This window comes from Balaenoptera acutorostrata, chromosome 8, assembly GCF_949987535.1.
Source record: "Balaenoptera acutorostrata chromosome 8, mBalAcu1.1, whole genome shotgun sequence".
Lineage (NCBI taxonomy): Eukaryota > Metazoa > Chordata > Mammalia > Artiodactyla > Balaenopteridae > Balaenoptera > Balaenoptera acutorostrata.
This window is the reverse complement of record NC_080071.1, coordinates 96,399,226-96,415,278: the sequence shown is the minus strand read 5'-3', so window position 1 is coordinate 96,415,278 and position 16,053 is coordinate 96,399,226. Positions and strand designations below refer to the sequence as shown.

Here is a 16,053-nt window from a genome sequence, read left to right as displayed (position 1 = left end):
AACCCCTGATATTAAGGGACATACCTGACAGTGAATGCGGATGCTGTCATAGTAGTATCGCCACTCATCTGGAGTAAATGTAACGGTGACCGTGAGGGACAAGCCAGGGACAAGGTGGTGCTCCTAGAAGACACGGGGGTTCCTGTCCGGACGAGCCCCAGGGCCCACGGAAGCAGGACCACCGGGACAACACGCTACATGCCGCCCCGGGCAGACCTGCGGCACGGAAAGCCACGCCCGCCAGTGAACACCCTGGGAGAACACGCCCCCCAGGGACACTTACCTTCTTCACATACTTGATCTGAAAGTGTTTGGTTTGGGGGGGTAAAATATGAACGCGTAAATCTTCATTGCAAATATTGACCACATGCTGGAGAGAAAAAGAAGCATTCACGTGAATCCACTGCTTTACCCACCTGCACATGCACCGCCTCATTTACCTTCACCTCATCTTGCTCCTGAAGGGATGTGAGGAGATACGGTGCACTTTTATTATTTTTTAAATTTTTATTCTATATTGATGTATAGTTGATTTACAATGTTGCCTTAATTTCAGGTGTACAGCAAAGTGATTCAGTTATACATATACATATATATATTCTTTTTCAGATTCTTTTCCCATTTAGGTTATTACAGGATATTGAGTAGAGTTCCCTGTGCTATACGGTAGATCCTTGCTGTTGATTTTATCTATAGAAGTGTGTATATGTTAATCCCAAACTCCTAATTTTTTTATTTTTTAAATAAATAAATAAATAAATAAATAAATAAATAATTTATGGCTGTGTTGGGTCTTCGTTTCTGTGCGAGGGCCTTCTCTAGTTGCGACCAAGTGGGGGCCACTCTTCATCGCGGTGCGTGGTCCTCTCACTATCGCGGCCTCTCTTGTTGCGGAGCACAGGTTCCAGACGCGCAGGCTCAGCAATTGTGGCTCATTGGCCTAGTCGCTCCACGGCATGTGGGATCTACCCAGACCAGGGCTCGAACCCGTGTTCCCTGCATTGGCAGGCAGATTCTCAACCACTGCGCCACCAGGGAAGCCCCCAAACTCCTAATTTATTTCTTCCCCCAACTTTTCCCCTTGGTAACCATAAGGGGTTTTTAAAATTTTTTTAATTTTTTTGGTTGCATTGGGTCTTCGTTGCTGCACGTGGGCTTTCTCTAGTTGCAGCCAGCGGGGGCTACTCTTCATTGGTGCTCAGGCTTCTCATTGCGGTGGCTTCTCTTGTTGCGGAGCATGGGCTCTAGGCGCGTGGGCTTCAGCAGTTGTGGCGCACGGGCTTAGCTGCTCCACGGCATGTGGGATCTTCCTGGACCAGGAATCGAACCTGTGTCCCCTGCAATGGCAGGCAGATTCTTAACCACTGCGCCACCAGGGAAGTCCCCATAAGTTTGTTCTCTATGTCTCTATTTCTGTTTTGTACATAAATAAGTTCATTTGTATCATTTTTTAAGATTCCACATATAAGTGATGTCATATGGTATTTGTCTTCCTCTGTCTGACTTTCTTCACTAAGTATGATAATCTCTAGGTCCATCCATGTTACTGCAAATGGCATTATTTCATTATTACTCTAGGAGGTGGATCCAAAAAGATCTTGCTGTGATTTATGTCAGAGAGTGTTCTGCCTATGTTTTCCTCTAAGAGTTTTATAGTGTCTGGTCTTACATTTAGGTCTTTAATCCATTTGGAGTATATTTTTGTGTATGGTGTTAGGGAGTGTTCCAATTTCATTCTTTTACATGTAGCTGTCCAGTTTTCCCAGAACCACTTATCCAAGAGGCTGTCATTTCTCCATTATATATTCTTGACTCCTTTATCAAAAATAAGGTGACCATATGTGTGTGGGTTTATCTCTGAGCTTTCGATCCCGTTCCATTGATTTGTGTGTCTGTTTTTGTGCCAGTCCCATACTGTTTTGATTCCTGTAGCTTTCTAGTATAGTCTGAAGTCAGGGAGCCTGATTCCTCTAGCTCCATTTTTTCTTTCTCAAGATTGCTTTGGCTTCAGTGCACGTTTAAACGCTTCAAGAGATTCAAAATCTATCATACACCACTTAACGAATAATAAACACACCACTTAAAGAGTAATGAAATATGTCCATGTGTCTCTGCCCAACCTAAGACTTCTCCAGAGCTACAGCCCCAGGTTCCCCCCAGCATGGTCTTGCACACTCCCCTCCTCCTGCCCTGACTGGTTACCTGTGCACCTTTTTGTTGAACTCAACTTAGTCCTGTGATTCAGCTGAGCTAAGAAGCCAGCCACCCACCCCCTCCCAGTTTCTCTAATTACATGCCACTTGTCCTGGGGACCTGGTGACACTAAGGCAGTCAAAAAATCAGGAAAAGGAGTGTGGAGAGGACAGCCTCCAATCCATCGCGAGGGCTGATAACAAAGAACACAAAGTCAGGAGTTCTCGGATGGGGTCGGGAGGAGGCCCTCGTTCAAGGCAGGACAACCTGCCGGGTCAGTTAACTGGGCCTCTGAGTAGAGGGGTTTTTCCTTCCTCTACATGAAAGGAGAGCAAGGACCTTGGGTTCTGGGATCTGGCCTTCACCTGGGCCAGAGGACAGCTAAGAGGCCTTTGGTCTCCAAAGTCCAGGCCAGAGGCTGGGCCTGTCACACAGCCACTGCCCAAGGCCTCGAGTTCACTGAGGCCCTAAATCAGACTTAAGACACAATCTCTTGATGAGATTATACCGATGCTTGCATTTGTTAAAAGTTCTCATTTGTCGCCTGTGAATACTTTTTTTGAATTTTATCTTATTTTATTTTTTTATATAGAAGGTTCTTATTAGTTATCTATTCACCTGTGAATATTCTTAAAGGACCACAATTTTTGTGACCCTGTTTTGGCATATCTTTTTTTTTTTTTTTAAACTATAGTTGATTTACAATACTGTGTTAGTTTCAAGTGTCAAATTCAAGCTTCAGATTCTTTTCAATTATAGATTATTACAAGATACTGAATATAGTTCCCTACGCTATACAGTAAAAGCCTGTTATTTATCTATTTTATATATAATAGTGTGTATCTGTTAATCCCAAACTCCTAATTTATCCCTCCCCCATCCCCTTTCCCCTCTGGTAACCATAAGGTTGTTTTCTTTGTCTATGAGTCTGTTTTTGTTTTGTAAATAAGTTGATTTATATTATTTTTTTAGATTCCATATATAAGTGATATAATATCTGTCTTTCTCTGCCTTACTTCACTTAGTATGATAATCTCTAGGTCCATCCATGCTGCTGCAAACCTAAATGTCCATCAACAGATGAATGGATAAAGAAGATGTGATACACACATATAATGGAATATTACTCAGCTATAAAAAAGAAGGAAATATTGCCATTTGCAGCAACATGGCATATCTCTTTATTTTTAAAATTTTTTTTTAAAGTTACTTTTTTAAAAAATTTATTTTTGGCTGCGTTGGGTCTTCGTTGTTGCGCGTGGGCTTTCTCTAGTTGTGGCGAGTGGGGGCTACTCTTTGTTGTGGTGCGCGGGCTTCTCATTGCGGTGGCTTCTCTTGTTGCGGAGCACGGGCTCTAGGCACGTGGGCTTCAGTAGTTGCAACACGCAGGCTCAGTAGTTGTGGCTCGCGGGCTCTAGAGCGCAGGCTCAGTAGTTGTGGTGCATGGGCTTCGTTGCTCCGCAGCATGTGGGATCTTCCCGGACCAGGGACTGAACCCGTGTCCCCTGAATTGGCAGGCAGATTCTTAACCACTGTGCCACCGGGGAAGTCTGGTATATCTCTTTAATATGTGAGAAGCCTGAAAAAATAAAAGTTGCCCAGGTCTCTCTCGACCTCCAGGGGGTCTGCATGGGGGAATCTTGGTGAGGTGTGGGCTCCTGGGTCTCCTACCCAGGAGAATGGTCCTTCCAGGAGACACTGGTATGCTGGGGCCCAGGATGCCTGGAACCTAGGGCTCTTCCCGTCTGAGAGTTCAGGATGTCTCAGTACCCAAACTGCATTCCCTATCTTTTTTTTTCACACTTTGTCAGCAGGTCAGTTTGATTTCTTTTTAAAAAATAATATGCTTTCAGGGCTAAAATGGCATTCCTGCCTTTTCATTTATAACTAAAACTGGGGGGGGGGGAATAATCATCATTGAAAGGGGAAAAAAAGCCTTGGTAAGATGAAGTGTTTAGAAAGTGTGTGTTAAATTAATATTTAAAGTTTATTTGAAAACGTGAGCAACCCAGGATTGCCCTTGAGGCGAGACAAGATAAACTCACCTAAAACCCTATTCTGTCCCGCAATTCTGGGGTCAATAGATGTCCTTACTCCCCCCCATCCCCAAGCTCTCCGCGGCCCTGGGAGCTGACCTTCTCCTGGTCCCGTGGGTCCTCACGACCTTGACACTCCCTCCCCTGACTCCCCCGGGGCCCCAACTGACAGCCCCCGCTTCAGCGTTTCAGAACGGCCCCCAGCACAGGCAAGCAAGCATGGGACCACCAACTAGGCAGTCACGGGTTGAACAGCTTTTACTCAAGGGTCACAGGGCTCTCCCAGGGGCTGCTCACAGCTCCTTCCCCTCCCTGCCCACTCTGATCCTCCCTTCCAGCCGCTCCACCGGGCAGAGCAGAGCGTAGGGCCTAACCTTCAACCCCAAGCACTAATCAGAGTATTTTCCAAACACAGTTCCGCCTCCAAGTCGGGGTCCTTCAGCCCCTCCCCTCAGGGACACGGCTTCTCCGAGGATAATACCCAACGCCAGGGATCTGGGGACAAAATGCAAGCAGCCCTGTAAGCTCTTTAAAGTGTTTTGAGACAGGCTGGGACCTGGGACCTGGGACCCTTTGCTGCAGCGCTGGCACCTGGACAGACGTCTCCTGGAGCAACAGATACAAAGAAACTATAAGGGACTAAAAATAACTGGGTGCATGCGCAGTCAGGGCAAATTATGGTCAACATGATACAAAAAGACCAAAAACGCAACTGCCGCTTCTGAAGAGCCGGGAGCAAAAGCAGGGCCCTGCTAGGGTGCCTGCACGCAGCCCACCAAGGGGGTGGGCAGAGCACCTAGGCCACCCCTCCCCCCGCCCCCCCCCACCCCTGGACCCGCCCCCAGCCTCACCCCGTATGAGGAACCAGCTCGCCCCGCCTCGAGGAGCAGCAAGGGGAGCAGGGAACCTGCTACCTGTTCTCGCTCCCCGCGCTGCAGCAGGGCCCCAGGAAAGCCTTGCCTGAATGTCTCCTCTGGCCTCCTATTAATTTCTATTGATTACGGAGTCCAAGAACACTGGTCGGTAACAGTTTTACCTTAAAATGCGGGTTGGTAATGGATTTGACTCTAAAATTTTGCTCGATACTGCATTTCTCCAAAATGGGAGAGTAAAATTGATGCTCCACAAGGATGCACCATGTTTACACTGTAGCTTCAAGTCCCCACCCTCGCACACTGACTAGAAGACATTGGGATTCGCGGCCCCAGTTTGAGAACCCAGATCCTGGGGCAGGGGTGTCTCTGAACGCTGCAACAGGGACCTGAAAGCTAATACAATTATTGCAGAGAGCCTGAAGGGAATGCTGCGCTGCATGAGATAAGGCTGTAGAGGCTGACAACTTTGTTTGGGGCCGGCCACAGTAATGCTGGTTGTCTCATGGGAAAACTGATTAATTATTTCCTCAATAAATATAGTTTCCCAGACAAAGTCTTTCCGCAGAGGGAAAGGGATTTTAAGAGGTCTTGGTTTTGAGAAAAGTGGGAACCATTATCTCAACTTTTAAATCGAAAGATTGATTTTGATATGAATCCAAGTTAAAAAAAAGGCTTTAAAGCCTTTAACCAGATCTGGATCAATCTCAAATGTTAATGAACAATTTATTGTCGTTTTAAACACACATTCAATCATTCCATCCTTGGGTAATTTACACAGTTTCCTGTAACAAAACCAAGATAAAGGCAGAGTTGGATTTCCCCCCTTGTTTGGCAAGCGTCTCAAGGTAATTCCCTTAGGCTTCTGCTTAACTTTGCTGATAGAAACAGGAGGCTGGCTCTCCCAGAATGTTATTAAGATGAAATAATTTTGTACTTGTATCCATTTCTGTTTGTTTCAATGTCTGATAGAAGCAGTGTGATTATTTAGACTCTAGCCTGTATTTACTTGGAATTCATGAGTCTCTACCAAGTCACTCTCTTCCAGTAAAGTGAGATCAATATCTTGACAAGTGTTTATTGAGTGCCTTGTGTGTGTTAGGCATTGTGTTGTACAAAAGACAGAGACAGCCTCTGTTCTTCCGCAGAATGAAGCTTTTACCTCCCTCCAAAAAGCCTACTATCCGGGTAAAGCAGACCTCACACTGGTCTCCAAATATGCCACATGCTTGCCCCCTGAGCCTCTCTCCACGTCTCCCTCTATGCCCTGGGTGTCCGCTCCCCACTTCTCACTTTGCTCTTGGGCTATCCCAAATGGCTTCTCCACCACAAGCCTTTGGTGCAATGTGACCAGTAAGCTCATGAAAAGATGCTCAACATCATTAGTGATTAAGGAAATGCAAATAGAACAACAGTGAGTTGAATGGTGAACTCAAAAAAGATACAGCCACACCCTAATAACTGGAACTTGTGAATGTGACCTTATTTGGGAAAAGAGTGATTGCAGATGCTATTAACGACCTTGAGATGAGATCATCCTGGATTACCCGGATGGGCCCTAAGTCCAATGACAAGTATCCTTTTAGAGACAGAAGAGAAGACAAAAGGGAGTGGGAGGAGAAGCCATGTGAAGATGGAGGCCAAGGTTTAGGATCATGAAGCCTCAAAACAAAGAACACCTAGAGCCACTACAATCTGGAAGAGGCAAGGAAAGATTCCTCCCAAGAGCCCGTGGAAGGAGCGAGGCCCGGCTGACACCTTGACTTTGGACTCTGGTCTCCAGAATAAGTTTCTAGTTTTCTAAGCCCCTAAATTTGTAGTAATTTGTTATGGCAGCCACAGAAAACTAACATACCATACAACCCAATTCCACTTAATATATATCCGAGAGAATTAAAAATATATCCACACAAAAACATGGACACGAATGTCCACGATGACATTATTCCTAGCAGCCCCAAAGACAAAATCCAAATGTGCATCAACTGATGAATAGATGAAATGTGAACAGTATGAAGGTTCCTTAAGAAACTAAACATAGAGCTACCATATCATCTAGCAATCCCATTCCTGGGCATATATCCAGAGAAAGCCATAATTTGAAAAGATACATGCACTCCAATGCTCATAGTGTTGCTCATAGCAACACTATTTACAATAGCCAAGACATGGAAGCAACCTAAATGTCCATCGACAGAAGAATGGATAATGAAGATGTGGTACATATATACAATGGAATAGCACTCAGCCATAAAAAGGAATGAAATAATGCCATTTGCAGCAACATGGATGGACCTAGACATTATCATACTAAGTGAAGTCAGTCAAAAAAGAAAGACAAATATCATATGATATCACTTATATGTGGAATCTAAAATATGATACAAATGAACTTATTTACAAAACAGAAATAGACTCACAGACATAGGAAACAAACTTATGGTTACCAAAGAGTAAAGGTGGGGGAGGGATAAGTTAGAAGTTTGGGATTAAAAGATACACACCACTATATATAAAATAGATAAACAACAAGGACCTACTGTATAGCACAGGGAACTATACTCAATATCTTGCAATAACCTTTAGTGGAAGAGACTGTAAAACAAGAATATATATATTTATATAGATATGTATAATTGAATCACTTTACTGTGCATCTGAAACTAACACAGCATTGTAAATCAACTATATTTCAATAAAAAATTTTTTTAAATTAAAAAGACAAAACAAAATGTAATAAAGTCATACAACAGAATATTATTTGGCCATAAAAAGGAATGAAGTACTGATTCATGCTACAAATTGAACAAGCCTGGAAAACATGATGAATGAAGGAAGCCAGTCGCAAAAGACCACATGTTGTGTGATTCCACTTATGCCAAACGTCCAGAATAGGCAAATCTATACCGACAGAAGGCGGATTAGTGGCTGCCTAGGTGGGGGTGGGTGGGTAAAGGAATGAGGAGAGTGAGGCGGGTGGGAACGGGTGGTGAAGTGTTCACTCATTGCAAACAATGAGTAATTATGAACAATAATTGTTTTAGATTTACCCTACCATCATCTAGATAGCAAACCTAATAACCAGGAAAAGCAAGTTCCAAAATGAATGATTAACCTTGGTCTTTGATGCTGTGTCCTAAGGAATGTGCCCTTATAGATTGAGGGGTAAAGTTCCTAATCACAGTTTTAAATCCTGACCCTTTTCCTAAGAGGAAGCATTGGGCACCTAACAGGTTCCTCTCCTGATCCCTTCTCTCTCCACCCTGTTAGGTGTATAAGGACTCTTCTCTGGAAGCTGCATTCTCTGTCAGCAGGGGTCTGCCCGATAGAACCTGACCTCACTTCCTGACAGCTTTACCACTTGTCAGTTTCCTCCAGCGATTTTCCTCACTCTGAGAATGAGTCTAACACGATAGTTGGAATTCTCCCTCTAAATGATCCACTTTAAGACACGGTTTCGGCGGGAGGGATAAATGAGGAGTTTGGGATTGACATATACACATTATATATACAAAATAATCAACAAGGACCTACTGTACAGCACAGGGAACTGTACTCAATACTCTCTAATGACCTATATGGGAACAGAATCTAAAAAAGAGTGGATATACGTACGTGTATAACTGAATCACTTCGTTGTACGCCTGAAACGAATACATTGTAAATCAACTATACTCCAATATAAAATAAAACTTAAATTAAAAAAATTTTAGAAAAGATGCTATGTGAAAACAAAAATAAATAAATAAGTGAAAGACATGGCTTATAAGAACGCACTGTGTGTAAACGCAGACGCCCGCGGTGGGAGGGGACGCCACCCACACAGCCGGAGCCTCAGGGCCCACGCGAGAGGGCCCACGCCTATCGGCCCCACTCCAACACATGCCCACGGCCCGCTCTAGCTCGGCTCCACGGCCGGCTGCCGTAGTCCTGACGTCCCGCTCAGTGTGACTCTGGAGGGTCACGGTGGGGTCGCTGAGGTGGTGCAGCTGCTTTAATGTTCAGGCCCCCTTTCCGTGGCGGATTAGGGGTGCTGTAGCCACCCCGAGCCCTCCCCAGTCTGGACATCCGGGTCAAGGAAGGGGGGCCAGGAAGGCCAGGACTCAGGTGGCTCTGCGGTGGACTGCTGTCCCCACAGCTTCAGCCACTCCTCAGTGCGCCCTTTCACCTGCCCCTTCCGGAGCCCTTTCAGCGGAGCTGCTGCCCCAGATCACGCCAGAGTATCTCTGGCCACAGTGACTGATTTAGGCCTGGGCATCTGACCTGAGCAGGTGAAACGGAACCTCTGCTGGGCCCTTCTAAGAAAGGGACACCCCCTCCCCTGGTGGTGGAGGCGTGGAGCAAAAGTGCACTGGTTGGGACTTCCCTGGTGGCGCAGTGGTTAAGAACCCGCCTGCCAATGCAGGGGACACGGGTTTGAGCCCTGGACTGGGAAGATCCCACATGCCACGGAGCAACTAAGTCCGTGCGCCACAGCTACTGAGCCTGCGCACCTAGAGCCTGTGCTCTGCAACAAGAGAAGCGACCGCAATGAGAAGCCTGCACGCCGCAACAGAGTAGCCCCCGCTCGCCGCAACTAGAGAAAGCCTGTACACAGCAACGAAGACCCGACACAGCCAAAAAATAAATAAATAAAATAAATCTAAAAAAAAAAAAAAGAAAAAGTTCACTGGTTGGGAGGCAGGCAGCCTAAGAGTCACTCTGTCTCCGTCCCTGTGTTCCTGAGGCAAGTATTGTATTTAACCTTCTGGAATCACGGTTTCCTCGTCTCTACAAAGAGAGCCACAATACAACCTCCGCAAAGCTAGTGTAAAGACTAAACTGGACCACGTGAGACGCAAAGCACAGTTCCTGGCCCCTGCGGTCACTCAGCAACGGTACCAGTTTGGAGAGAGTGTTGGGAGGAGCCTTTGGCAGGGGGAGGAAAGCTGTCCAAGGATGCTGATGCAACTTTAAAATTTCTCATCCTAGAACTACCTTTCTGGTCCAGTTTACATCTGCACTTCTGCTGATTTTGCTGCTCTTCAGATGAGTGAGTAATATAAATGCAGAACATACATATCATTTCATTATTGTGATTAATTATCCCACTTAGAAAGTACCTACCCAGGGGTGGGGGAGGGATGGATTGGGAGTTTGGGGTTAGCAGATGCAAGCTATTATATAGAGAAACAGCAAGGTCCTACTGTAGAGCACAGGGAACTATATTCAGTATCCTGTGATAAACCATAATGGAAAAGAATATGAAAAAGAATGTATATATATGTATAACTGAATCACGTTGTTGTACAGCAGAAACTATCACAACATTGTAAATCAACTATATTTCAATGAAATTTAAAAAAAAAATTTTTTTTTAAAGTACCTACCAGTATCTGCTGGTGGTGTTTTTCTACTTGATAGCCTCCAAAATGCAATATGCCAGGTTTTGCCTGTATGACCTTATTATTCAGAAGATTTGCATAAACCTCTATAGAAACAATGCAGATAAGTATATCATGAGTTGAGACATAAAAACGTATATTAAATGAAAGAAGATCCTATCAACATGAGCTCCCTTTAATCTAGGGTATTTTAAGCATACGAAAGTTTCAGACAGAGGATACAGCGGTCAACAAGATTAATGATTGTTCCACATGAACTGGACTGCTTCTCCCTCTATTCTTACACATCACTTGGGAGATATTATCATCATAATACAAATTCACATTTATTGTTTATTATCTATTAAAATAACTTGCTCTGTACACATTTTATACAAGTCTTCATAATAACACAAGCTTGTGAAGAGCACACACCCTGTGTTTTCTCTGTATAACACTGCAATTGCTTTTTATGTAATGAATATCCACTTCAAAGAATCCAAACACCAAGGGTTTAATTTTATTACTGTGTATTTAACTGCTATTATTTGACTTCCTCTGAACTGAATTACAGTGCAATACAGAGTAATCCTAAGGCTCTGAAAAATTATGCCTCTGGACGGTAAAGTCTCAAACTGCTCTTGTCATGTGAGTGTCTTTTTTTGCTCCCAGTTTTGAGAACAAGGTTAGGACAGCTGAGCTCACAGAAGAGTCCAGGTCTACAGAACTTGTCCCGGCTTTTCATGCAGCAGGAACTGAGATGTGTGGAGAAGACACTGGGTCACAAGCCTTTCCGTGCCTTCCGTGCTTCATGCCAGGCATTTGTTTATAACCCTCCATTCTTTCCATTTTGTAAAAATCAAGCCCAGGCCTGGTTCCGACCAGTAAACTGCCTCCTGCGGTATGAATGCCCTGTCCAGTTTCCTACAAATGACAACCTTTCCCCTTTGGCTATAGCTAAATCTTGTGAGTCACAGACACCCTGACCCCACCCTTCGCCTGCCGTGTTTCATACCCATCTACAGTGGGTGTGAAACGTTTGGTGTTTTTCTCCTCCGTGGGTGAATGGTCACTGTCATCAACTGTGCGCCAAACTGAAGGGCTGGACTGGGGTGAGGGTGGTGTCTCAGGGGGATTATGATCTCCGTAGTTTATTTGGTAAATTTTTAAGTATTGGTAATTACTTGTAAGTATTGAACATTACTTGGTAACTTTTTAAAAATTTATTTATTTATATTTATTTTGGCTGCACCAGGTCTTACATGTGGCATGTGGGCTTCTTAGTTACGGCATGCATGCGGGATCTAGTTCCCCAACCAGGGATCAAACCCGGGCCCCCTGCATTGGGAGCGTGCAGTCTTACCCACTGGACCACCAGGGAAGTCCCGTGGTAATTTTTTTTAATGCTGAAGATTTTGTTTGTAGGGCCACAAAATAGATGTAAAATGGGCATTTTTCTGTTAATGCCCAGAAATAGTCAAGTATACTAACTCACACTCAGTGTGTTCTTCAGTGACAACAGAGCCACAGCAAATGCTGCATTCCCAGCATTCGTGATGGGCCTTGAATGGCAAGTGGGAAGCAAGCTAGTGGGACGTAGGGAGCTGGATACCGGGCTGCAACAGCTGAACACCACCTCTCCGCTTAGCTGGGCCACCTCAGCTTCCCCAGCAGTAAAATGGAAATAGACGGTATTGTGGTGATACGATGGATTCAGTGAGAAGACTGTAGGCAAAATGAGTAGCCTTCTGCATAAGAGCTATAGGATTTAACAGGCTTTCCAGGCTAAGGGATGTGCATGGGCAAAGGCAAGAAGGTGTAAAATGCAAGTATTCTTGAAGGAGCAGGAGTAACAGGCATGGCCGGAGCTGGGGGACTGGAGGGGCCCTGGGTGGGCAGGTCCAGATCGACGGCAAAGGGGGCCAAATGCCAAGCAAAGGAACTGCGCACAAGGGGATCCCCTGAGAGCATCCAAACAGGACGGGGGCAGGAGCCAGCATGGATTCTAGGAAGGACAATGCCAGGGCTGTGAAGAGTGTGGCCAGGGAGGAGGGCCCTGCAATAGTCCTGGTGACCTGCTGAGCATGAAGTGGGGACAGAGAGGAAAGATATTTGAGGAAGTGGAGGTGGCAGAACTTGGCGACCAATTTCCACCACAAAAGTCTACCAGTTACAGGACTTCCCTGGCTGTCCAGTGGATAAGACTCCACGCTCCCATGCAGGGGAAGCAGGTTTGATCTCTGGTCGAGGGAACCAAGATCCCACATGTGGCCGGGCAACTGAGCCTGCACGCCACAACTACTGAGCTCACGTGCCTCAACGAGAGAGCCCGCGTGTCGCAAACTACAGACCTCACGCGCTCTGGAGCCCAAGCGCCACAACTAGAGAGAAGCCCGAGCACCACAACGAAGAGCCCGCGCCGCAACGGAAGATCCCATGTGCGGCAACTAAGACCTGACGCAGCCAAAAAAATGAATAAGTAAAATAAATAAATATTAAAAAAATAAAGTCTACCAGTGAAGTGGATGGATATAAATGGAACCATTGTTCTTAATGATGAACACTATTACCAGCCTGTAAAACCATACAGAGAAATCAGCACCCAACATTCCATTTTGCTTTCTGGACTTTGGATCCTCTGGGAAGACGTGAGTTGTAAAGCATATCTGTTTCCTAACCACCTACTTGATTCCAGGAGGTGATTAGGTACTTCTTTTGGTTTCTTGGGTTCCTCCACTAGGCTCCTTAAAAGGAGGGGCGATACATCATGAAATGGTTCTTCAGCATTCTTTACTTCTCTGCTGGGGGTTTTCACCGCTGCCATTTTATCATGAAAAATGGAGCCTTCTTTTTAGAGCCAAAGGTCATTTCCTGGGAAGAAAACAGTAGTCGTATAATCATCCACAGGAAACCACACACTGTTTTTCCTCAACCCTTGACAAATGTACTTCTTGTCACTGCGTGGTTTACTGCGGCTCAGGGCCCCCCCGCCTCTCCTCTCTCCCGCCGCTCCGTCCCCACGCAGGCCGTCCCACTCATCTTGCGTCACACGTCACACGCTGCACCCAGTGCCGTGCCATTGCTCAAAACCCTTCCGTGGTCCTTAATTCTCCCCAAGAGCTTTTCCCAAAATGTAGCCCTGATGCTTCCTGAGGCTCTCACAGTTGATGAAGTTTGGCAAATGTTGAAGTCAGCAGTTAAACAGGGCTTTCCTTTCTGAGATTTCTCCGAATCAGTTTCTTAGATGGATATGACCATGAAACCCTTCAACATTGGGAGACACTGGCATTTTTGAGCCACCTTCCTGGGCCCCTCTCTGGGGAGAGGAGGTGGAGAGCCATAGACCTCCTCCCCCGCCACTGGGCGCTTTCCTAGGAGCTCTGTCCTAGGACCGAGGGCCCCGGTTCCGTCACACCCTTTGCCAGGCTTGCCTTCATAAAGTTCACACCGATCCCAATGCCCCTTAACGTTCTTTAGCAATTGCTGCCTACACTACTTCTGGCATTAATAATGTATTGCCTTGTGATGGCACTTTACAAATCCCACACATCTTTATATCTCCCACAGCTGCGTCTCTAAGCTTGGGGGCTGCTCTGTGAAGCCCGTGAGACTGACGTAAAGTCACGTGTGGATCTTTACGTGTGTTCTTTTGTTTTTTGTTTTGAGAAGGCTCATAGCTTTAGATTCCCCAAAGAGTACAGCATCAAGCAAAATACACTGACCACACTGAAGAGGTGCTTAACAATCACTTTCTGAAGGAACGTTCTCCTTTCCACTCTCGGCCCATCCCCTCTCGCCAGCATGGCTGAAGATTCACCTCGCCCAACTCCTTCCCCTCCACCCCTTCAACACCCGCCCCGGTTCACTCTCCAGCCCCCTCCCCTCACATTCCCTGCCTGTACTTCAGGGAGACACAATAGCTAAACCGTTGTCACCCAAGCTCCCATCCCAGGTCACTCACCCCCAAGGTGAGCTGTCCCCCTTCCCCCCACCTCCCCACCCCCCCAGGCATCCTCGGTTTCGCGGCCCCATGCTCTACGGGGCAGGGCCTCTCACCCTTGACAAACGCCTGCTCCCCTCAGCACCCCTTTACTCCAGAGCAGGGTCGAACCCAGACCCACGCGCCGCCCGCATCCTCATTTAACGCTTTGGGCCCGGGCTCTCCTCCGCCCCCCACCCAGGCTGACTTGCGGCTGGACACCCGTCCGGGGTTCAGGCTGCCTCCACGGCCCCAGGTCCCAGGCCGCTCACCCCGGAGCGGGTTCCCGGGCTGGATTCCGCGGGCGCCGCCACCTTCCCCGAGCGTCGCCATGACGACGCGGACGCGCTCCCTGGGTCACGACCGGACGCGACCAAACTCCCCTGGGACGTGGGGGGACCCGGGCGGCCTCTGCTGGAGGTCTGGAGGCCGTGGGTCAGTTCTGGGGACTCGGAGCAGTCTCTCCGGCCTGGGGAAGAACAAAGAGAGCGACTTATAGGGTCTGAGGACAAAGAATTCCCGAGCGGACACGAGGAAGTCGGAACACACCATAAACTGGATACCCTGAGAGCAGACGGCGGGAGAGCTGGGCTGAAACGGGCGGGGCTTAAGGGGGTGGTGCTGAAGCTGATGGGGCGGGGCCGAAGGGGCGGGGCCGAAGGGCGGGGCTTACCAGGCTCAGTGGGTGGAGCTTCCCCGAGGGACATTCAGTCCTAGACATCCTACTGTAATATAGTTCACTTTACACTTCCTATTATGACAAATTTCAAACATATACAAATTTCAAACATATACACTTTCTATTATGACAAATTTCAAACATATACAGGCAGAATAGTATGATGAACCTTCAACACCAACCCACAACAATTATCAAATCATGGCCAATCTTGTTTCATCTTTACCTTTCCTCTACTCCCTGTATTTTTTTGATGTCTGAAATCCCAGACATCGTATCAACCATAAATATTTCAGAATATACGTCCAAAAGAAAAGGCCTCGTTTTAAAAATATAACCACAATCAGTACCTAAAACATTACAATAATTTCTTAACATCTTCAAATACTGGGTACTCAATTGTCTCATAAACGTCATAAAATATTTTTTTAGTTTGACACTTTGAATCACAATTCAAATAGAATCCACACATTACAATAGATTGATATGTCCTTTAGGTCTCTTCATCAATAGATTCTCTCTCCATGTCTTTTTGTTGTTGTTGCAATTTATTCATTGAAGAAACTGTTTCTGTTTAATAATGGTATTTAGGGGTTATAAACCATGAAACTGGGCCAGCTCCCCAGACCTCTTGCCCTGTTTACTCCACCCTGCTCACGCATGGACATTTTTCCTTACACAGACGGCTCAGGTCTCTCTTCCTAGGAGCTGTCCATGTCTTGCTCCCTCCTTGTATGACTTGGCACTTACTTGATGTTATTTATGGCTTCATGTTGATAAGAGATTATCGTAGGAATCCAATAAGGCTACCTGCCTTTCCCAAACCCACATCACTTGTGTTGCATGTGCTTTTGTGCCCCTCCCCCCTCCCCCCACCCTGGAATGCTCATTTTTCCCATCTTCCCATTTTCCAGCGCCTCCCTTCTCCCTA

General features: G+C 46.3%; 1 protein-coding gene across 1 annotated transcript in view; it reads right to left on the bottom strand.

The window, feature by feature from the left end:
• CFAP221 (cilia and flagella associated protein 221) overlaps positions 1–14,752 on the bottom strand; it is an 86,887-nt gene extending 72,135 nt beyond the window's left edge. Inside the window, 5 exon segments of the mRNA XM_057551985.1 lie at positions 25–123; positions 284–370; positions 10,471–10,571; positions 13,150–13,335; positions 14,521–14,752. Of these exon segments, the coding sequence (XP_057407968.1) occupies positions 25–123; positions 284–370; positions 10,471–10,571; positions 13,150–13,288 (426 nt within the window). The 5' untranslated portion in view covers positions 13,289–13,335; positions 14,521–14,752.
• Between the last annotated feature and the right edge of the window lie 1,301 nt (positions 14,753–16,053).